At 38.9% G+C, this 24,883-nt stretch overlaps 1 protein-coding gene across 1 annotated transcript in view; it reads left to right on the top strand.

Moving 5' to 3' along the window:
- Positions 1 to 3,225: 3,225 nt before the first annotated feature.
- Positions 3,226 to 24,883, top strand: part of LOC128994094 (ubiquitin thioesterase trabid-like) — a 39,496-nt gene continuing 17,838 nt past the window's right edge. The window contains exons 1-6 of the mRNA XM_054418353.1: positions 3,226 to 3,416; positions 18,104 to 18,776; positions 20,842 to 21,196; positions 22,638 to 22,892; positions 23,287 to 23,486; positions 24,515 to 24,785. Coding sequence (XP_054274328.1) covers positions 18,602 to 18,776; positions 20,842 to 21,196; positions 22,638 to 22,892; positions 23,287 to 23,486; positions 24,515 to 24,785 — 1,256 coding nt within the window. The 5' untranslated portion in view covers positions 3,226 to 3,416; positions 18,104 to 18,601. The remainder of the gene's footprint in view (positions 3,417 to 18,103; positions 18,777 to 20,841; positions 21,197 to 22,637; positions 22,893 to 23,286; positions 23,487 to 24,514; positions 24,786 to 24,883) is intronic.

Genomic DNA, 24,883 nt, shown 5'->3' with positions numbered 1-24,883 from the left:
CGATTCAATCGATTGATTGTTGAATGAACGTAATGAACACCATTACAACAGTACGTGGTCCTGTCATCGACATAGGCGGATCTAGGCCCCAAAATGTGGGGGGCTGCCGGGTGGTCTGGGGGGTATGGAATGCCCCTCAGTGTGTAGGTGGAAAATTTTTGAAAAAATATAAGCTCCAAAGACGTATTTTAGGCTATTTGGAAATCAACATGAAAGGAATTATGGATTCAGTGAACACGATGAACATACTTGAAGGACCTTGTAATCGGCTAATTTACGAATTCTATCCCATGTAAGAATTTCACCTTTACAAATTATGGAAAATAGCTGACATGAGGTAAAAGAAAGGAACAGACTGATCCAACCCCTAAATGTGTGTGTACTGTGTACCTAGGATCCTAAACGAATTGCTGGTTTGTAGCATATAACCACAGCCACCTCTAACTCAAGTCTTCTCACAGACGAAGTCAAGAACTTGACTTTGTCTATTGAGAGCTCCAGCACCTTTTTGGCAATAGTAAGACGTTATTTCTCACCACATAAAAAGTTAAAATTTAGGGTGTCTTTTTGAGGTTCCTATTAATTTGATTAAATAAAATTTTCTAACTTAACCATAAAGAATGTTAATCCTCATATCTCGGGGGGGGGGGCTAGGCTCCCCCCCTTAGCCGCCACTGGTCATCGGTGTTCGTGGTATAATGGATAGAGCATTGGGCTGATATCCAAGAGGTAGCTGGTTCGAAACCTACCGGTGGCACTAACTTTTTGTCAAAGATTCTGCTTAGAATGCGATTACTTCTTAACTGTGCATCTTTTGTTAAAATTTGAGGAATTTATCATTTTATTTTATGAACAGAACTATATTTTAGATTAGTATAAACATTCATTCGATTTTTCTCTTAAGTTATATATTTGTTATATTATCAGCAAGTTTGGTAAGTTTAGATTATGTTAGGACAGTTTAATTTTATAATAGAATGCCCTCATTTCGTCCGTAGTATACCTTCATTCGATTTTTCCATTATTAGCAAGTTTGGTTAGTTAATTAGGTTAGGTTATGACAGTTTAATTTTATAATGGAATGCTCTCATTTCGTCCGTATCACAATAAGCCTCTGACAGGATCTGTGATAAACGACAACTACAATCGCATATCGATAGATGAGATGGATGAGATAATGTCGTGATTCGATAGAGTAACGAACGATTAACGATAGTCGCAAAATCGCACGGCGCGCCACGGCGTTTTTAGACAAAAAAGTGCTCACGCAACTCTTAAGGCCCATATGATACATTTAAAAAACTTAAAATTTATTAGGGAGAATGTTGTGCCATTTCAGAGTATACCTTTCTATAGTTGGTTACTATGGCTGTGCTAAATTTCGTCCGGGTTACATAACGGAGGCCAGGTATTCGAAAAACAAAAGGAGTGAAGACCTTTGCTCGGACCGATAAAAAAAAGTAGAAACTTAACTAGGATTGCTTTTATAGCAGCGAAGACCAGTTGAGCTGAGCGGAGCAAAATAAAAAGTAAAAAAATAACTAGGATTGCTTTAATAGCAGCGAAAGCCAGTTGAGCTGAGCAGAGCGATCACGTTTTATGGTTTATTTACAAGTAATAAAAGGAGAACTAGAACAGCTGAGAGATACAGCAAAAATGAAAGGTTTATCTACAACTGCAATAACCAGTAAACCAGTACGTCCACCAACCCGGCCCCCTGCCTTCCTCCCATCACCATTCACCAGAAACAGGGAACAGCTGATCCGGCAGTCGTGGTTTAGGTATCCGGCTCGCGTGCGCGAGAGAAATAAAGTTTAAATTCCTTGAGGAAGTTGGACGTTATTTTGGTCCCGCGAAACATCAGAATAATCCAAGGACGTTTTTTATGTTCGTGTATATATGTGCAATTGTCTATTCGTAGTGTGAACAATTTGACGAGTCCTGGGGGAGTGGAGCCCATACAAGATTGTTCATTATAATAAACCTCACCTAAAAAAAACATCTCATTCAAAAATAGATAGGGTTCGTTTTGAATAAATGGTAGAATGAACCACTTTTCTAGGTGTACCAAATGGTTGGGTAATCGTGGGTGGGAAATTCTGCTAGTATATTGACGAAGTTGGAGAACTGTGTGTGATAGTTTTCATCTTTAAATGGGGGATTCATGTCGGACTTCTGTTTAAACTCAAAACGTCTCTCCCGCACTCTTTGTATAACCTTCTAAAGTCATATCCGACTAATCGATCTTTTCAAATAAAATTCGAAAATTCGTTATCTGATCTGGTGAAAATAGTATTACATTCAACGAACCAAAAACATAAAACAAAAATATACATAGTTGATACAGAGTACAACAGACTAAAATGTGTACTTTGTGTAGACTAGCGCGCACCTGTTTTTCTATTTAGAAGAATTTGAGAAAGGATACAGAACTAGACTCAACCCAACCGGGTAATGTACTTGTACTTTTTTGATGGGAACTTTTTTGACCTCTGAGTCAAGGTTATTTATTGCCCAGAGAAGTTCATACCAGACAGATTATTTCCTAAAAACTCATTAGGAGATATCTCAAACCAAGATTTCTATTGAATTTATGATGTTATGCTTGAAATTCCATTTCATGCTTGAGGAAATACCGTACCATTACTTTGGTATTATTCGGAGGCCACTTGTTTTAGGGGGATTTTTTTTACCTAAGGCCAAAAATAACTACATAATTAGAAAGAACATACTTTAATTAACTTACTGTCCAAATTTGACATGATTGCAATTAGCGGTTTTTGAGTTCTGCCTCCCAGAAGGCAGCAGTATCGGCGAAGATTGAGTTGAATGCGTCACCGTCACCTCCCCTAGCTGCCACATGAACTCCGTCGAGTATGTTATATACTGCGCCCTAAACATGCAAGGAAATATCCCATGTTAGAGGGAGGAGGCTTGGAGGCTATGATTTTACCCCTTTGCATAGTCTCATACCGTCGATGTTTTGAATTTTAGTTTTATATACTGTAGCCAGAACATGAAAAAATTCTTAAAAGTAATTCAGTGAATAGTTTTGCTGCGTTCGGAGTATTTACTTACATTTATAATGTAAGGTTTCATAACTAGGCGTTTTCACAAATTATGTTCATGTCATATAGTGCAGTATACTGTGATAAAGATAAAACTGATTATCGATATAGCGAGCTGTGGATTACTACTTTGCTTTGACTGACAAGATGGCTGAGGCTGATTGACTTCGTGACGTAATGTTTTCTTTATGGTACTGTTTAGGTCACTGATAAATTTCTCATAGTGAATTGCGTTTTGAAACTAATTTTTGGGTTTTGGCGTTGTTTGGTGAAAATTAGTGTTATTATTTTACTGATATCTTGAATGAATTTGTTGAAGTTACATGTTTCTACTTGAAGGTGACAGAGGTGAGATGGTATAAGTTAGGTAGCTTGTTTTCCTTTTTAAGATTTGCTAACAACAATATAATGCAGGTCATAATAAAACCAGGATCTCGAACCTTTTAAATTTAAAAGCCCACTTATTTGATGCAATTTCAAATTAGGCCTAGGTATTCTAGATGTTTTTCATTAAGGATTGATTGTACTAGAGTTTTCTACTGTTTTTTATTGGTGGACTTGTCTAAGGAACACAATCAGAACTTTATGTAAATATGAACCTCAAATTAACTTACACTAGCCAAAGCTATTGGTATGGAAATACGAATTTGTTCATGTTTATGTCCGTGTTCTGATCATACACACACCTCTGTGCTCTAGGCTTATCCAACCCTTGGTCGAGACAGCCCTCAAGTTAACTTAGAAGTTGGTAAAAATTATGCATAACTTAAGTTATTAAGGTGAACATGGGAACCTTTAGTAATTAAAGTTAAGTTATATATAACCAGAAACTAGATTTTTACATGAAAAGAATGGTGCACAAATTACAACATAAAACTATATCATTGGTGTGAACCTGGCAATAACTCCAGCCATAAGTAGTGCGCGCGGCCGAAAAATCTATTGCTCGCCGATTTGCGGCAAAATACGGCCGCGTAACATAATACCGATGATGTCACCAGATAGAGGACACTTTAACGCACACGACAGTATCAATATCATGTACCTGGCGGATAAGGAAGAGGAGGTAAAGTCAGCAATAAGTAGAGCGCGCGCCCGAAAAATCTATTGCTCGCCGATTTGCGGCAAAATACGGCCGCGTAACATAATACCGATGATGTCACCAGATAGAGGACACTTTAACGCACACGACAGTATCAATATCATGTACCTGGCGGATAAGAAAGGGGGGGTAAAGTCAGCCATAAGTAGTGCGCGCGCCCGAAAAATCTATTGCTGGCCGATTTGCGGCAAAATACGACCGAGTAACATGAAACCGATAATGTCACCAGATAGAGGACACTCTAACGGACACGACAGTATCAATATCATGTACCTGGCGGATAAGGAAGAGGAGGTAGAGTCAGCAATAAGTAGAGCGCGCGCCCGAAAAATCTATTGCTGGCCGATTTGCGGCAAAATACGACCGCGTAACATGAAACCGATAATGTCACCAGATAGAGGACACTTTAACGGACACGACAGTATCAATATCATGTACCTGGCGGATAAGGAAGAGGAGGTAAAGTCAGCAATAAGTAGAGCGCGCGCCCGAAAAATCTATTGCTCGCCGATTTGCGGCAAAATACGGCCGCGTAACATAATACCGATGATGTCACCAGATAGAGGACACTTTAACGCACACGACAGTATCAATATCATGTACCTGGCGGATAAGGAAGAGGAGGTAAAGTCAGCAATAAGTAGAGCGCGCGCCCGAAAAATCTATTGCTCGCCGATTTGCGGCAAAATACGGCCGCATAACATAATACCGATGATGTCACCAGATAGAGGACACTTTAACGCACACGACAGTATCAATATCATGTACCTGGCGGATAAGAAAGGGGGGGTAAAGTCAGCCATAAGTAGTGCGCGCGCCCGAAAAATCTATTGCTGGCCGATTTGCGGCAAAATACGACCGAGTAACATGAAACCGATAATGTCACCAGATAGAGGACACTCTAACGGACACGACAGTATCAATATCATGTACCTGGCGGATAAGGAAGAGGAGGTAGAGTCAGCAATAAGTAGAGCGCGCGCCCGAAAAATCTATTGCTGGCCGATTTGCGGCAAAATACGACCGCGTAACATGAAACCGATAATGTCACCAGATAGAGGACACTTTAACGGACACGACAGTATCAATATCATGTACCTGGCGGATAAGGAAGAGGAGGTAAAGTCAGCAATAAGTAGAGCGCGCGCCCGAAAAATCTATTGCTCGCCGATTTGCGGCAAAATACGGCCGCGTAACATAATACCGATGATGTCACCAGATAGAGGACACTTTAACGCACACGACAGTATCAATATCATGTACCTGGCGGATAAGGAAGAGGAGGTAAAGTCAGCAATAAGTAGAGCGCGCGCCCGAAAAATCTATTGCTCGCCGATTTGCGGCAAAATACGGCCGCGTAACATAATACCGATGATGTCACCAGATAGAGGACACTTTAACGCACACGACAGTATCAATATCATGTACCTGGCGGATAAGAAAGGGGGGGTAAAGTCAGCCATAAGTAGTGCGCGCGCCCGAAAAATCTATTGCTGGCCGATTTGCGGCAAAATACGACCGAGTAACATGAAACCGATAATGTCACCAGATAGAGGACACTCTAACGGACACGACAGTATCAATATCATGTACCTGGCGGATAAGGAAGAGGAGGTAGAGTCAGCAATAAGTAGAGCGCGCGCCCGAAAAATCTATTGCTCGCCGATTTGCGGCAAAATACGGCCGCGTAACATAATACCGATGATGTCACCAGATAGAGGACACTTTAACGCACACGACAGTATCAATATCATGTACCTGGCGGATAAGAAAGGGGGGGTAAAGTCAGCCATAAGTAGTGCGCGCGCCCGAAAAAATCTATTGCTGGCCGATTTGCGGCAAAATACGGCCGCGTATCATAATACCGATTATGTCACCCGATAGAGGACACTTTAACGGACACGTCAGTATCAATATCATGTACCTGGGGGATAAGTAAGGGGGGGTAAAGTCAGCAATAAGTAGAGGGCGCGCCCTCAAAAATCTATTGCTGGCCGATTTGCCTCAAAATACGACCGCGTAACATGAAACCGATAATGTCACCAGGTAGAGGACACTCTAACGGACACGACAGTATCAATATCATGTACCTGGGGGATAAGAAAGGGAGGGTAAAGTCAGCAACAAGTAGTGCGCGCGCCCGAAAAAATCTGCGCGACTTGAGTGGCCGCGCATAATAGGATTATAGGCCTAATACTTTATGGTAAAAGTTGGTGATACAAAAGGATCGTCAACCAGTCTAGTCGTAAGTTGTCTGTTGTCACGGCTTTGAATGATCAATTTATTAACATAAAAACGAATTCTCAACTCATGTTCACCTCTACAGCGACAGTCTAGCCTAACACAAAATTCTACACGATTAATTAATTCACACCCAATTACACTTATACATCCAAATACAGTTTACACCTTAGACTTGAGGAACTACACTACTATCATCAGATTACAGTTAAACCTCAGACATACCACGCTAAATGGTTCAGATATACATATATTATTATGATTGTTATTGTTATTAATATTCTTTATGCATTGTTATGGTTATTCATGGTCATTCTGCATTGTTATTGTTATTGTATGTCATATTTTTATAGCTGTTATTGTTGATTGATTGTATTGATGCAATTGCTGATGAAATGTTGTTTTGTTGTATAGTTGAAGTCAGTCTTGGAGCTTATATAATCTTAACTGATTGTATTAGTGTAAATGGCATTACCGTGGAAAATGAAATAAAATAAAACATTTTTAGTTTTTCAATTTAGATATTTCTAATCGAATGTTGCAGCAAACGTAAATGACCGTGATGAATGAGAGTAAAGTAAACAAACAAAAAAGGCCTAACTAGTATCTAACCTTCAGTAAACGAATCGTCGATTTTCGTGTAAGCGGATACGACGGACGAGTGTAACGACGAAGTTACTTCGAAGACGGCGTGCCAAGCCAACTAAAAATGGCAACTAAAAATTAATTCTGTCTTGAAGTAAAAATCCTTCATTTCAGTCCGCTCGAGGCTTACGCGCTCAAGCGGTGAATTTAGGTACTAATTGGACAACAGCTGATCAAAATTCACCTGTTGAGCCGGTCTATAGTTCATAGTTGTCGATGTTGTCGTCTGTTATCGCCATCGGTCAACAAAACAAACACCAGTTATGGGTTATGTCGTGTCGTCGGTGATAAATACTCGTAAAATCGGTTGGGCTGGTCAACTGTATTTGGTGAAATCGAGTGCTAATATGAATAAAAATGTATTGTGATTGTGTATATTTACTTCGCTGTGATTAATACCCCCACTAATCACATTATAAGATTAACTAACGCATTGAAGTGTAATCAAAATACACTTTCAGCTGTCCCACACTGTGTGTGTGTGTTGTGTACATGTTCAGCTGTGTTTAACAAATGTCATTTGTTAAATGGCATTTGTTGTATCTGTGTGTATCTTTCATCAATCTTTTTTTTGTAGGCATAGATAGTGAGAAGCTTTTCATAATCTCCAGTAATCTTTCGCCTTTTACTAGTGTTACTGCGTGAATAATTTACACTTTTATGCGGTTTTTTTTTTGTGGATGGTAGCATTTTGTTGAACACTGTGATAAATTACTAGATTTTTCGAAGATGCAGGATTCAAGTAAGTAAGTAAGTAAGTAAGATTAAAAATAGGCCTACGTTCTTAGGCTCGTAGCCTTAACTAGGGCCAACAGCAACACAGAGGCTTAAGAGTAGGCTATTGTGGATGGAAACTGATAAGTCATGGTGTTTGTTGAATAGCAGTACGTTTTTTACCCCTTTTGAAATTCAGTACCTCACATTATAAAAAAAAAACGAATACTTACTGTAACAGTAAAATATGATCATACAAAAGGATTGTAAAATAAACAACCAGTCTAGACGTATGTTATTAAGTATAATAACACCAGGGTATCTGGTGACATTATCGGTTTCATGTTACGCGGTCGTATTTTGCGGCAAATCGGCCAGCAATAGATTTTTGAGGGCGCGCCCTCTACTTATTGCTGACTTTACCCCCTCCTTACTTATCCCCCAGGTACATGATATTGATACTGACGTGTCCTTTAAAGTGTCCTCTATCTGGTGACATCATCGGTATTATGTTACGCGGCCGTATTTTGCCGCAAATCGGCCAGCAATAGATTTCTGAGGGCGCGCGCACTACTTATTGCTGACTTTACCCCCTCTTTATTATCCGACAGGTACATGATATTGATACTGTCGTGTCCGTTAAAGTGTCCTCTATCTGGTGACATCATCGGTATTATGTTACGCGGCCGTATTTTGCCGCAAATCGGCCAGCAATAGATTTTTGAGGGCGCGCGCACTACTTATGGCTGACTTTACCCCCCCTTTCTTATCCGCCAGGTACATGATATTGATACTGACGTGTCCCTTAAAGTGTCCTCTATCTGGTGACATCATCGGTATTAAGTTACGCGGCCGTATTTTGCCGCAAATCGGCCAGCAATAGATTTCTGAGGGCGCGCGCACTACTTATGGCTGACTTTACCCCCCCTTTCTTATCCGCCAGGTACATGATATTGATACTGACGTGTCCCTTAAAGTGTCCTCTATCTGGTGACATCATCGGTATTAAGTTACGCGGCCGTATTTTGCCGCAAATCGGCCAGCAATAGATTTCTGAGGGCGCGCGCACTACTTATGGCTGACTTTACCCCCCCTTTCTTATCCGCCAGGTACATGATATTGATACTGACGTGTCCCTTAAAGTGTCCTCTATCTGGTGACATCATCGGTATTAAGTTACGCGGCCGTATTTTGCCGCAAATCGGCCAGCAAAAGATTTCTGAGGGCGCGCGCACTACTTATGGCTGACTTTACCACCCCTTTCTTATCCGCCAGGTACATGATATTGATACTGACGTGTCCCTTAAAGTGTCCTCTATCTGGTGACATCATCGGTATTATGTTACGCGGCCGTATTTTGCCGCAAATCGGCGAGCAATAGATTTTTCGGGCGCGCGCTCTACTTATTGCTGACTTTACCTCCTCTTCCTTATCCGCCAGGTACATGATATTGATACTGTCGTGTCCGTTAAAGTGTCCTCTATCTGGTGACATTATCGGTTTCATGTTACGCGGCCGTATTTTGCCGCAAATCGGCGAGCAATAGATTTTTCGGGCGCGCGCTCTACTTATTGCCGACTTTACCTCCTCTTCCTTATCCGCCAGGTACATGATATTGATACTGTCGTGTCCGTTAGAGTGTCCTCTATCTGGTGACATTATCGGTTTCATGTTACGCGGTCGTATTTTGCCGCAAATCGGCCAGCAATAGATTTTTCGGGCGCGCGCACTACTTATGGCTGACTTTACCCCCCCTTTCTTATCCGCCAGGTACATGATATTGATACTGTCGTGTGCGTTAAAGTGTCCTCTATCTGGTGACATCATCGGTATTATGTTACGCGGCCGTATTTTGCCGCAAATCGGCGAGCAATAGATTTTTCGGGCGCGCGCTCTACTTATTGCTGACTTTACCTCCTCTTCCTTATCCGCCAGGTACATGATATTGATACTGTCGTGTCCGTTAAAGTGTCCTCTATCTGGTGACATCATCGGTTTCATGTTACGCGGCCGTATTTTGCCGCAAATCGGCCAGCAATAGATTTTTTCGGGCGCGCGCTTTACTTTTTGCTGACTCTTCCCCCCTTTTCTTATCCCCTAGGTACATGAATTTGATACAGTCGTGTCCGTTAAAGTGTCCTCTATCTGGTGACATCATCGGTTTCATGTTACGCGGCCGTATTTTGCCGCAAATCGGCCCGCAATAGATTTTTCCGGGCGCGCGCTCTACCTACTTATTGCTGACTTTACCCCCCCTTTCTTATCCCCCAGGTACATGATATTGATACTGTCGTGTCCGTTAAAGTCTCCTCTATCTGATGACATTATCGGTTTCATGTTACGCGGTCGTATTTTGCCCAATAACGGCCGGCAATATTTTTTTCGGGCGCGCGCACTACTTATTGCTGACTTTACCCCCCCTTTCTTATCCCCCAGGTACATGATATTGATACTGTCGTGTCCGTTAAAGTGTCCTCTATCTGGTGACATCATCGGTTTAATGTTACGCGGCCGTATTTTGCCGCAAATCGGTCCGCAATAAATTTTTCCGGGCGCGCGCTCTACTTATTGCTGACTTAACCCCCCCTTTCTTATCCCCCAGGTACATGTTATTGATACTGTTGTGTCCGTTAAAGTGTCCTCTATCTGGTGACATCATCGGTAATATGTTACGGGGCCGTATTTTGCCGCAAAACGGCCAGCAATAGATTTTTTCGGGCGCGCGCACTACTTATGGATGGAGTTATTGCCAGGTTCACACAAGTAACTATATCTAGGTACATAACTTTCACTTAGGCCTAGCCTAAAAAATTAACCCTCCGAGTGTCCCTTGTTTTGGCCTTAATGTCTGCCTATTTTTTGCTCATTTGTAAGGTTTTATTAAAACGGATCTGAGAAACTTGAAAACAATGTTAATTATTCTGTTCTATACCTACACCATTTTGTTTGGAAAATTATGGGCTTCAATATTATACATAGAACATAAGGAACATTTTGTTTAAAAAAAAAGTTTTTTAGGTAAAAAAATAAAATATTTTGGAAAATTTTGAAAAAAAATAAGTTCGCGCTCAATGAAATTGTATAAATTATAGGCCTATAAATATTTGAAAATAGCCACTTTGTTCTAAATTTTATGAGGATTACAAATATATAATAATATAAGGAAGTAGATTTGCAAATAAATAAGTTATGGGCAAAAAACAGATTTCAGTACATAGCGTTTAGCTAAGAATGCATAGCCTAACCATAGCTAGGAATCTGGCTGATAATTTACATCAATGGGTCATTCCACATCAATTCAACCAACGAAAAATGATTATCTCACCCACCATCTCAGAATTTGATGAAACTTGGCTTGTTTGTTCTAACCATAAAGATAAGTCACCATACCAAATTTTAACTCAATACCTCTTACCGTTTCCTTTTTATAGCCTTTTAAAGTTTTTCGTTTCCGCTAGTGCTAGTGCATCAGATGTCGCGGAATAAAACTCGCTTACTTTTAGAAAATAATTTATAACTTTTCTGTTTACTGAAGAATCTTCATAAAAATTCATGTACTTATTCTTTAAGACATGAGGATTCTAGAAAAAAATACTAACCTCTTAGTTTCATGTAATAAGGCTGAAAAAAAATTTATTTTTTGTACCTATGAATTTTTAAAACGCGAAGACATAGTTTAGCGTAAAATGGATTATCTAGAAAAGGGTATTAGATAAACACAAAAACCCTTTTTTACTAATAATCCTTATTAAATTAGCTATCATATGCTGCAAAAAAATTCATGGGGTTTTAATACCTTCATAGTTTTTTATCAAGTTAAAAATCAAATTATGAATTTATTTTTTTCCCGTTTGATTTACAGAACTATACGGGTTTCAAGGAATTAAAATGCCCTAGACTTACACTATTACAAAATGTTTTTAATTGTACTAAATTAATCTAGTCTAATTTCAAACCCTTAACTGTTTCAAAAATTTAATTTCATATTACAGCAGTAGGCCTAATTTAAAATATATGAACGATAAGATACTGCCTTTGAGCTGTCTGAGCAAGTAACAACAGGCTTTCCTAGTCAGCACACTTTGAAGCCTGAGCTTCCTGAACAAGTAGCAACAGGCTTTCCTAGTCAGCAAACTTTGAAGACTGAGCTTCATGAGCAAGTGGCAACAGGTTTTCCTAGTCAGCACACTTTGAAGCCTGAGCTTCCTGAGCAAGTAGCATCAGGCTTTCCTAGTCAGCAAACTTTGAAGCCTGAGCTTCCTGAACAAGTAGCAACAGGCTTTCCTAGTCAGCAAACTTTGAAGCCTGAGCTTCCTGAACAAGTAGCAACAGGCTTTCCTAGTCAGCACACTTTGAAGCCTGAGCTTCCTGAGCAAGTAGCATCAGGCTTTCCTAGTCAGCAAACTTTGAAGCCTGAGCTTCCTGAACAAGTAGCAACAGGCTTTCCTAGTCAGCAAACTTTGAAGCCTGAGCTTCCTGAGCAAGTAGCATCAGGCTTTCCTAGTCAGCAAACTTTGAAGCCTGAGCTTCCTGAACAAGTAGCAACAGGCTTTCCTAGTCAGCACACTTTGAAGACTGAGCTTCATGAGCAAGTGGCAACAGGTTTTTTCAAGTCTTAACATGAAACTCTATTATTGTACTGTTATTGGCAGGTCTTTGCTCAGTCAGTATCTAGTGCTCCTTGATGAAACATAAAATGTTATATTGCAAGTGTTTAATGAAATGAAATGAAAAATGTCTTTATTTAAGAGTCAAAGTTAGGACTTGCAATTCCTCTCTACCACTTAGCCTCTAAAACAATTAAAAAACTATTCACTTAGGCTATATAAATAAATTTAAACAATCTAAAGTCCTATATATTAAATAAGTAATCATGAAGAAATTCAATTTAGTAACCCTAAAAAATTCCATTCACACAAGCTGCCAACAACCCGTCACACCAGCGCCAGAGACTCACTCACGCCTGCTGTTCAATATAATAGATTTTATCTCTGCCCCAAACCTCGCACGGTTTTCTCTGGGTTTTATATTGTCAGGAAGAGAATTCCACATTCAAATTGCTGATACAAAGTAAGATTGATTAAAAACTGTTGAATTGGTGTAGATAAAAGGTGAGAGCCTCTACGAGTGGCACGGGTGCTGATGTCAGAAATAAAATGGAAGTTATCTGATAAATAGCCTACTTGGAAATTTTACTATTGATAATGGAGTGTAGAAGACGGAGGGTGTGAAATTCCCGAAGTTCATTTAACTTCATCAATGAAAGCAGGTTGAAATAGGGAGTAACATGGTCATATCGCCTTAGGCTAAACATGAATCCGATACAGGAATTCTGCGTTACCGGTTGCTTAAATTTGCTAGAAACTTCATTAGTGATGTCATTGATTACCACATCACAGTAGTTGAAATGAGTCAAGATGAGAGTTTTTACTAACATGATAGGAGGGAAGAAGTTACCAATTGTGGCAGAAGAACATTTAACTCCATCAAGCTATGTGGCTTGTACATATGATGATCGATGGTACTTCGGAGTCATAACTGAAGTTAATAAAGAAGGCTGTGATGTGACAGTATAGTTTTAATGCATCCTGTAGGGCCATCACTATAATTTCAATGGCCTAAGCGCGAGGACATTTGCCCTGTACCAATTCCGCACGTACTGGCAATTGTTGATCCACCAGACACTGCTACAGTAAGAACATACAAATTCCCAGAAAAAATGTACAGTATGAGATCAATTGAAGAGAAATGTTCAAAACTCCATTAAATTATTTGTACATAGGTACTGAATGTAATTAAGATACAAATACTGTAAATGAAATATATATGTAAGTACAAGACATTATTGTTCATAATTTTTAATTATGGCGTTAGTATGTATTAAATTTAAGTTCTTGAGACAGTTATGGGTTAAAATATGATGATATTAATTTAGTAATAATTAATCACTATCAAGTTCTTTGTAATAGTGTAAGTCTAGGGAATTTTAATTCCTTGAAATCCTTACAGTTCTGTAAATCATACAGAAAAAAAATTAATTCATAATTTGATTTTTAACTTGATAAAAAACTATGAAGGTATTAAAACCCCATGAATTTTTTTGCAGCATATGATAGCTAATTTAATAAGGATTATTAGTAAAAAAAGGTTTTTGTGTTTATCTAATACCCTTTTCTAGATAATCCATTTTACGCTAAACTATGTCTTCGCGTTTTAAAAATTCATAGGTACAAAAAATAAATTTTTTTTCAGCCTTATTACATAAAACTAAGAGGTATTAGTATTTTTTTCTAGAATCCTCATATCTTAAAGAATAAGTACATGAATTTTTATGAAGATTCTTCAGTAAACAGAAAAGTTATAAATTATTTTCTAAAAGTAAGCGAGTTTTATTCCGCGACATCTGATGGTTAGCACTAGCGGAAACGAAAAACTTTAAAAGGCTATAAAAAGGAAACGGTAAGAGGTATTGAGTTAAAATTTGGTATGGTGACTTATCTTTATGGTTAGAACAAACAAGCCAAGCTTCATCAAATTCTGAGATGGTGGGTGAGATGACCTGGTTGAACTGATATGGAATTACCCCAATATCACTACCTACTTCTTCAGGATCATCAACTAGCCCTTCAAAATCACTTAAATCTTCTTATAATGCACCACGTATATCACTACTTTTGATTTTTGACACTAAAACAATGATAAACGTAATAAAACACTTCAGTCATCGGTTTGAGGTTAACCGAGCTGTTTACAGATACGCACGTCAGCTGTCTGCTACAATATTTTCGGAACTAAAATGAATAGCGCTTAGAGACAGACCTCCGGAGAAAGCTCTGAATCTGTAAAATAAAACGATACCTAACTCGATCCAGTTCAATCCGATTTTGTCAGTCATAGAACCTTCGCCGTAAACAGTGTTTGTGAGTCGCTGCAGCGACACAAAACACTACACAAAGTGTGTTATGTGTCGCTGCAGCGACAAATAACACTCGGAGGGTTAAAATGGTCTAATATCGTCTAGCACCTATGTTGGCCAGTACTGGCACTCTAGTGCATAATATGGTTGGGGATTTCTTTCTTTTTCCACCTGCTGCAATAGCCTACTGATAGGGCTACATACACAGCAGTCTATCTCTTTTTATCTGGTATGTAAGGTTTCCATTCCAAACTGGTAATTTTGCCGCTGATTGTCTACTCCTGCCACCCGCAAATTGTCTCCTCCTGCTAACTGATACTTAGGCCTATGGACAAGACCCACTCTTTTTACATACCGGTACTGTCAGTTATAGATAATGTGAACTGAAACCTATTCATGTCTTTTCCACTGGGTTTCCTTAATAAAGTTCAAAATCATTCTTAAGAAATGTGTAATAGGCTACAACCTTTTTATTACTGAACTGTCGCTCACCGAGGTAGGCGTAGCTTCCCAATTAGTTCCTCCTCGGGAAGATATCTTCCTCTAGCCACATTACCAAGAGTTATCATTCTAGCATCAGAGAGCTCGTCACAATCAAAGAGCAGGTGATCGGCTGTCTCCTCTGAGCTATCACAGTGCCTACAGATCGTTTAACCATCAAATAAGCCCATCTGTTGTAAATGTTTCCTGAATCGCCCGTAAAGAGTTATCAGTTCTACAATAAATTTGATTCTTCACCTGTCTAGTCTCAAGAGGTCAGAGGCAACCTTTTTAGAAGGCCTAAACAGAGTACGTAAGCTTGCTGACCCTAAGGCCGGGGCCACACTTGTAATTTTTAACCAGCGAGATTGTTTTTTCCGTTTTCACTTGCGACGCACGTGGAACGGTTTGACCGTGGCCACACTCGTCTTACAAGATAGGTTTTTCGGACTAACCAGCGAGACTAATAGAGCGTGCCACACTAGCAACCAAAATTATCCGTGTCTGTGATCCGCACTCCCCCCCCTCCCTTCATGCTCACTGTATAGTAAATCAGTCAGGTGAAAACTAGAAACGTCCATAGAAAAATTCAGCGAGATAAGATGAGTGTGTTCCCTCCCATAAGCCGCAATGCCCCGCGACTAGTATTACGTGCAACGCCCGTGGAATGTTAGTAGAGAATACACGTGCAATTCCGTTTGACAAACGCGTTCACGGACGTTTTTACTCTAGTGCGGCCTTCCCCATTTACCGTAATGTATCCATCAAACCCACGGGTAACACCCGTGGAAAAAATTCAGCGAGATAAGATGAGTGTGGCCCCGGTCTAAGAAGGGGAGTATCGACCCAGTGTTTGCGATGCTCTTCTTTGGCCCATGACGCAATCAAAGAACATGCACTATTTCGTGAAATGCCACAGAAGGGTTGTGGGCCTATCATTGTCGTCACAGAGGCAGTATTTGTCTGTCTGTCTGCAGCTCATTTCCTTTAATGCCTGAGTGTCCAGGCACCCAGCAGAGCGTAAGATAAATTCTCCTACCCAACTCAGACACAGAAGCAAGGCAATCCCACACGAGCCTTGAGTTGAATTTGTAAGAGTTAAGTGCTTTTAAGGTGGCTTGACTATCAGTATAGATATTGATTGGTTTGTCTCTAATCTCTTTGTTAAGATCTTCTTGAGCACAAACCAAGATGGCAGTGACCTCCGCTTGAAAAACAGTTGGGTACACCCCCATGGGAAGACAAATGCCAGTGCCTTCATTTATCCAATGCACACCTGCTCCAGTGCCACCATTTTTGATCTTAGAACCATCAGTATAGCATTCTAAATCACCTGTGGGGATGGGCCCTTTTCCGCCAGACCAATTCTTCCTATCTGGTATTAGTACTTTGAAAGGCTTTCCAAAGGAGTGGTTTTTAAACGTGGTGGTCTGAAGGCAGGTCCAACTCATCATTGTGTACCACCTGAACAATTTTGAAGTGCCCTTTATTGTTTTCTGTGGTTATCCATACTTTTTCGAATCCAAGGCGTAGGGATGTTTTTCTTGCTACCACTTTGATAAAAATGTCGATGGGTAGCATATCAAGCAGACAATCTAGAGCTGCTCCAGGACATCTACTTACTGCCCCAGTTATCACTATAAGAGCGAGCCTCTGAACTCCTGCTAAAGCTTTGACAGCTGCAGTAGATTCCATCGTAGGCCACCACACAAGCGAACCATATGTCAAGGCTGGTCGGACAACAGATACATACAGCCAATGCAATAGTCTAGGCCGTAACCCCCATGTTCCACCTACCGGATGGCGGATGCCTGCATGTCATTAGGCCTAACTGTATAGAGCTAAGGGTAAGAAATTGAGTAAACACTCTCACTGTCTTTGTCCAATATAACCTATTGGCGGTATTTGCAGCCTTGGTACTAGACTTCAAAACATCCTCTGAGACCCAAATTAATTAGGCCTAGTTTAACTGACTATAATATAATAATACAGTTACCTTGTCACAGCTCTGAAGTTTGAAAGTGACGAGGTAATTGTATTATAAGCCTATATTATAGTCTTCAATTCAGATCAGGGGCTAAATCATGTCTATTGACTAGTATAACTGCTCAGATGAATTGAAGACCTACTCCTCAAACCATCTCCTGCATGAAGAAGATTTTTAACTGGTGCACAACGGCTGGGAGTTCTTGCACTTAATTTTGTCATTAAGGATGGTTTTCAAAAGAAGTTGAAACCTTCCACAGCTATGATTGATCGATCAACAACAGCTTTCGTCACTGTCTGGAGAGAATTCCTCATTATGTTTCACCATATTTTGATAACGTTTTGATGTTTTGATAAGTATGGATAACGTGCCTTGTCCTGAAGCCCTGTCCTAAACTCTTGGTTTAAAACTGTTGAAGCACAATATATGCTATTTTGGAACAAGTTAATAATCGCAATTGAGATTTTAACAGTGTTAAAATATTTTTTTAGATGTATGCTAATAAATATATGTTAAGGCATATCAGTGTTGTCTTCTCCAAAGGACTGTTCCTACTCTGTACATATACAGGCTGTATCCCCTACTCAGGATCCTTATAACCAGGGTAACTGATAGGGTATATCCAGGGTATAATCAGGGTAACTTATATAAACAGTCACTATAACTTACACATTGTTCTGGACTGATAAATCAGCCACTGTATGAATTAGGACTAGTGGTTTTTGTGTACCAACAGTTAAGTAACTGGCTTACCTTAATTGTTATCATACGTCACCTTTTACCGTTTCAGTCAAATTCAAATATAGTATTTCAATTGTATTGCCGTATGATATCAACATAAAATTATTTTTGTTCAGGTTTACTTTTTAATGTTTTGATTTTCTTTGTGGTTTAATCTAATATTACAGCCCACCTCACAACATTCATCCTTGTTTTTTTTCTTGTTTTAGGGCAGATCAACTTGTTTTTTGGCTGATAATCTACCCTGAAAAGATGAATTAATGACTGTTGAGTCCGAGGAGTCATCTCAGTGATGAGTTAGCTGGTTCTTGTTTCCACAAGGATAACTATTTGTTTACCTGTGGACCACGGGTCTCAAATATGCTAACAGACTATAAAACATTCTTTTCATGACAACTGTGGTCTTTAGTGCTATTCTTTAATTAGGCCACGGTCTGTTGTCCTGGTATGCTAATTATTTGTTATTATCAAATTTAAATACATTAGTCTCATCGTAATTTATCATCGTCTTGATAATGTGGAGACTAGTGTTTTTTCACAAGTTTGCGGATCTAAGCTCATTAGAAGCTTATCAATTGTGATATTAGTAATAAATTGTTAGTTTAAAATTCACCTTTTTCTAGTCTTGTGTTCTTATTGCAATTTAAATAAAATTTCAAATAAAAAAAAATCACCAAAAGATTATTTGTGAGATCAATAACGTCGGGATGAGCGAACCTACCAAATGGGTTTGCGAATACTGTACTTACGAAAACTTTACTGCAGCATTAAAATGCACTATGTGTCGAGGATTCAAGCCATTACTCAATGAAGACATTTACCGATTACGAGATGAATCACCCACTAGCAGAGACGATGTTTTACGCAGACCATCGAGTGGAGGTAATTGCAACAAACAGCAACTAAATTTTACAGAATTAATCAATGCTGCTTGACCTTATGCACTGGACTTTTGACTTAAGTCTACAGAATTTAAATCAGCTATTTAAGCTCCCAATTATCTCAAACGCTAGTACTGGTTTCATATTCACTCTAAAAATTGAAAACAACTACCTGCACATCACAACAGAAAACGATTAATCATTAATTTTTTGTTTAAGTTTTGTTGTATTTTGTTGACAAGCTTAGATGTCTAATAATTTCATCTACTACACATGAGTTGATAAAGTTTAGCCTGGTAGGCTAACAAAGCAAGAGGATGCTTTCCTTTTAGTCCAGTCAAGGAATGAGGTGTAGAGTGCGTGAGCAGGTAACTAAGCGATTCCTTCAGAAACTTGTTCAGGGGGCTTAGGGTGTTAACATACCAAAAGTCCTGACTCCTAGGTGGTTAGCCAGGGGGTGGAGGGGGGAAAAAGAGGGGGGGAAAGGTACAAATTTTGGGTTTTTTGATTATATCTCGAAAACTATCAACTTTTTGTATACTATAGTAAATTATAAAATTGAAGAAGATTAAATTTTCTACAAGAAAAGTATATAATGTGTTTATTTTGGTTCAACAGATTACGAGTTATAACTTATTTAATTGATATCTTATTAAAATCTTCTTCCATAAGAAATACATGTAAATTAATATGTGAAATGGGGTGAATCCTATCCGCCCAAAGGAAATATAAATGATATTCTGGAAATCTTGACAACATTTCCAGTAATTTGACACTTAAATCATTAAAATTGATCCAAAATTAAGGCGAGGGCGAGGTAACAAAATGTCGAGTTTTGGTGATTTTTTATTGGAAATATAAAAAAAAACCTTAAATCATCCCATTTTTAAACGCTCACCCTCGCTTTAATTTTTGACAAAATCTCATGATTAATGTGTCAAATTACTGGAAATTTTGTCAAGATTTCCAGAATATCATTTATATTTCCTTTGGGCGGATAGGATTCGCCCCATTTCGCATACTAATTTACATGTATTTCTTATGTAAGGATTATTTTAATAAGATATCAATTAAATAAGTTATAACACGTAATCTGTTGAACCAAAATAAACACATTATATATTTTTCTTGTAGAAAATTTAATCTTCTTCAATTTTATAATTTACTATAGTATACAAAAAGTTGATAGTTTTCGAGATATAATCAAAAAACTCAAAAGGCGTACCTTTTTCCCCCCCTTTTTCCCCCCTCCACCCCCTGGCTCACCACCTAGGAGTCAGGACTTTTGGTATGTTAACACCCTAAGCCCCCTGAACAAGTTTCTGAAGGAATCGCTTAGTAACCTGCTCACGCACTCTACACCTACTTTTGGATCATTCATTGACTGGACTATTTACAGAAATAGGTCCAGGAAACTAAATGGTAGAACAACTCTTATCTGCTGTTTGCAGAATTTTCCTAGATAAATTAGCTAAACAAAGTTAGGAAAGTAAACACATTTTCACTTTTCAGTCAGGTAGGCTACTTTAAGTAATTTTTCTATAACAACGCACTCGAATAATAAATAAAGTGATAAATTCAAAATAGAAACGTGGATATGGCTGATATTAGTGTCAGAAATTGAGGAATGAGATAGTGTCAGGAGGGGAGACTATAAAAATCCCCAATTATAGAATAATCACCAATAGGCCTATAGCTTTAAATTTATATCATTATCAGTCTAAATAAATGCATGAGATGCATTTAAGGCAAAGCACCATTTATTTTATATGTAGGTTTATAAGAAGCTCTACGTTACATATAGTTTTTGTGCATGAGATGCATTTAAGGCAAAGCACCATTTATTTTATATGTAGGTTTATAAGAAGCTCTACGTTACATATAGTTTTTGTGCATGAGATGCATTTAAGGCAAAGCACCATTTATTTTATATGTAGGTTTATAAGAAGCTCTACGTTACATATAGTTTTTGTGCATGAGATGCATTTAAGACAAAGCACCATTTATTTTATATGTAGGTCTATAAGAAGCTTTATGTTACATATATTTTTTGTGTGTAATAACAGGAATATCACCTGGATGTGGGCCTTCGCCACGAGAGCCTCATAAGCCGAGAGAGTCGTGGCACTGCCAGGCGTGTTCTCATGTCAACTGGGCCAGAGCCAAGGAGTGTGCGGAGTGTCATGCACCTCGCACTTACACACCCGCAGACCTAGCGGAGCAACTACGGCCACTGAGGATAGACTGTAATACTGACACCACCACATCCAGCAGCTCTGTCAAGTGGACCTGTCCCACCTGCACCTACGACAACTGGCCTCGCTCCATTCGCTGCATCATGTGTGGCACCATGCCACGAGTCAGTCCTATGGAGGGCGCGGGCAGTATTATTATTGAGGACAACGTTCCTTGTGTCAAAAGGTAATATTTATCTTGTTTGCATACCCAGTTGAAATTTGAAGATCTCACATACACTTTGTAATCGATATATCTTACGATCGATATATCACTAATTGCTCTTTTATATCTGTCAGGTCCTGGAGTTTAATTTTTATCTTTATTAAATAACAGTTTTTTAATTTATTTCCTAGACTGATTGATTTTAACCCCTAACAGACGAATAGGATCTGATCCCCGGGGCCGTAATCCAATTGCGGGATTTGTCCAAGCTGTTCTCGGGATTATATTAGTTGATGATTTTATAGGGTGTCCAGCCCACACGAAAACCAGGTATTGTACGTAAATTTTTATGACTGGGAAACATTCATGAAATGTATGCAAATTTTCTAAAGTAGGCCTACCGGGAAATTTAAATATTTAAATAATAAACAATAAATCCATCAGATACATATTTTTCTTGTTTTGCGTTGCTAAAAATCCATACTGCCGAAATCGACAAGAAATGTTCACGGGCACTGGTACAATCACTGTTAAATGATGGTGAATTTTGCTGAAATTATGAACTGAAATGAAATTAATAAGTGCTTTATTGATAAAGTAATATGTAGGCTACATCCGAAAAATAGCACTTTGAAACAGTGGTTAATAACAACCATCTGATTGGTTGACACAATTTTTACCTTCTAAAATGAATATGAGTCTTTAAAAACATTTAGCACAAATTTTGCTGAAATTACAAGATATTACAGATGTAGCCCCAAATTGGTAAGAAATAGTCAAAGGTGTTGGCATGATCGCCGATAAGCTAAACGGATTTTGCAGCAATTGGAAGGCAAACTCAAACGAGCCTATGATCATAGGGCCTATATATGTGTTGCCTGTTATCATGAGAAACAATTACTGTATTTTGTCGCAATCGCAAGTAATGATCATGGACTCGTGGCTTAACTTAAATTAAGCTAATTACCTTAAATTTTGCGGCGATTTTAATATGATTGCGGATGTCTGATATGGCAAAATAATATTCACGGGTGTTGTCATGATAGCGGCAAATTATCATCATTATTGTCTTGTGCGAACACTGCAAAAGTAGTAATTTTTCATTGCTCAATCTTTACAAACCTGTCACGTATCGGTAGGCCTATCGGCATTGACTAGACGATTGTATCTTGATTCCGGTGCCAAGTGAAGCTCAAATATCTTTGGGCTTATCAGTGTAACCATTTTATACACAGATCATCACACTCCAATCTACACTCATCTTTCACTCTCATTTGGGTTAAATACATACATAGGTAGCATCCCCATCTAAATGATTGGTAATTGATATAAAGAATAGCTATCATGATCTCACAATTAAGAGTAAAAAAATAGTGATGTATACAAGGTTTTTTAAGAATAGCAGAGTTGTCTATGGGATTTTTTTGCTTACTAAATGGTAAAATATGGATGGTTCTGACAGATCGAGCTTGAGGCGAGACGACCCTGTGAATCTGTCCCCGCCTAACAACTCTGCCAGGTATCGTCAAAGGTCCCCGCTAGACAGGTCGTGGCTCAATGCTTGTCTGGGTGTGGTACAAGGGGACCACAGTCCAGTAGAGACGTTCCTGTCTAACGGAGGCGACCCGACACGTCAACTCACAGCCAGTGAGGTGGCCTACCTCAACCGACCCTCCGCCTTTGACACTGGCCACACACTTGTACACCTTGCCATCAGGTCAATGTCAAAATAATCTCAATCAACTAAATATAATTTCCTTAACAATGTTAATATTTCCGACAATTTCCTCCAGTGTTCTGATCTAAAGGACTTTAAACTTTAACCTCATAGACACAAAATGTTCCTATCAGCTGACACAACTATGGAAACACTGATGAAAATTTGCTTCTTAATGACTTCTTAGAAACCAAAATTACCACATTCCACCAATCCCCTTAGGGCGAATTGGTTAAGGTTAATCTAATATAAATAAATTTAGATTCGGTTCTTGTCTCAGTTAATGAACTTCATTAACTTTTTGGTCGGCATCTAAACATATGGTTGATTTACTTGACAAATCAAACCTGAGGCAAGATTTCAAATCATATTTCTAATAAAACATGATGTGCAGGTTTCACAGAGAAGACTTGTTAGCGACGCTGTTGTCCCGTATTGAAGGCAGTGGATCGGGTGTGAAGCGTGTCCCATCCTACGTGGCTCCTGACCTAGCAGCTGACATCCGCCGTCACGCTGCCTCCACCCTGCGGCAGCGCAAGGGCACCATGCCTTGTCCCTATCTCAACGAAATGCCTACCTTCACACTTCCTGCAGGTCCTCTCTCATTTAAAGGCAGTCTAATTTATTGTCTTAAATTAATTTAAAAAAGAAGTTTACACGACAATCGCGTTAGGATAGTCTTTACGACACGAGTAGAAGAGCCTTGGCGAGTGCCTTTACAACTTGTACGAGTGCATAAAGGCTAATTACGCGATTTGCGTACACTACTTTACCTATGACCGTTTTTAATTTCTAAAAGTCATAAACTCATAACTATAAATAAAATATATAGTATAAATAAAATAAAATAATATAAATAAAACTCTTAACTTCTAAGAGAGGTTATGTTTTCATTTATCACCTCTCATTGCTACTTATTGTACGACTTTTTGTCGCAACCACTCACTCATTGTCTAATCAAATTAAATTGGTCTTAACAGATGATTAGTTGACGTTCGATGTATTACAATTTTATCTTTCTCTCTATTATTGAACCTCATTGTTCCAAATGTGTACGTTAAATAACAAAACTATACTGTAAAGTAAGTAAACATTACTGTAAAATGAATCTTTTCAATTTTATGAACTGAGTTGGAAGGGCTAGTTCAAAAACGGTCATAGTTAAACTAAATTACAATTGTAGACATTGCCACTTTAATATCCATGATATCAGATTCTATGTCTTTAAATCTAGTGTAGATTGTGACATTTAGAGTTAGTGCATGCACAAAAGAACCCTTCCTCTACCATGTTTGTTTTTCTATATTGTACAGCATCTCAACAATAAATTGCTGAGTTAGATAAATTTAATATCACTATTATCACTAGCGCCTAGTGGTTTGACCCTCAGTGTTGTTGGGGGCCTTTCCCCCTTCTCTCCTTACACACCGTCGTCATAATTGACTCAATCTTTAGCCTGAAAAGTATACTCCCATTTTAAAACAACATAGTTATTTGATAATCGTTGAACGACATATTTTCACTTTCACAAGTTCAATTTCCTTTATCCTTTTGAGCACATAACTGAAATAAATTTTATATAATTTATATAATTAATCAAACTTTTCTCTATAATGCACTAGAAATTGAAGAGCTGCCAGCATCCATCCAGGAGCAGCTGTTTGAGGAGCTGCTAGACAAGGACGCCCAGCGCCAGCTAGAGGATGATCCACCTGTCATCAACTGGTCCTTGGAGGTGACTGTACACCTGGGGTCTCGACTGCACGCTTTGTGGAACAGGTCTGCGGGCGACTGTCTGCTAGACAGTCTCATGCAGACCACGTGGGGCGTGTTCGACAGAGACAACCTGCTCCGGAAAGCCTTAGCCGACACACTAAACAATGGAGGCCATTTGTGAGTAATCTCTACATCATTTATTGATTCTTTCAATGGATTTGTCAGTATATTTTTTATAAAAACTGCAACTTTTATCAATTATTACGTTTAGTTCA

This window comes from Macrosteles quadrilineatus, unplaced genomic scaffold (genome assembly GCF_028750875.1).
Source record: "Macrosteles quadrilineatus isolate MER2022 unplaced genomic scaffold, UCM_ALF_1.0 Scaffold_1__1_contigs__length_201487025, whole genome shotgun sequence".
Taxonomy (NCBI): Eukaryota; Metazoa; Arthropoda; class Insecta; order Hemiptera; family Cicadellidae; genus Macrosteles; species Macrosteles quadrilineatus.
This window is presented reverse-complemented; position numbering and strand designations above follow the sequence as displayed.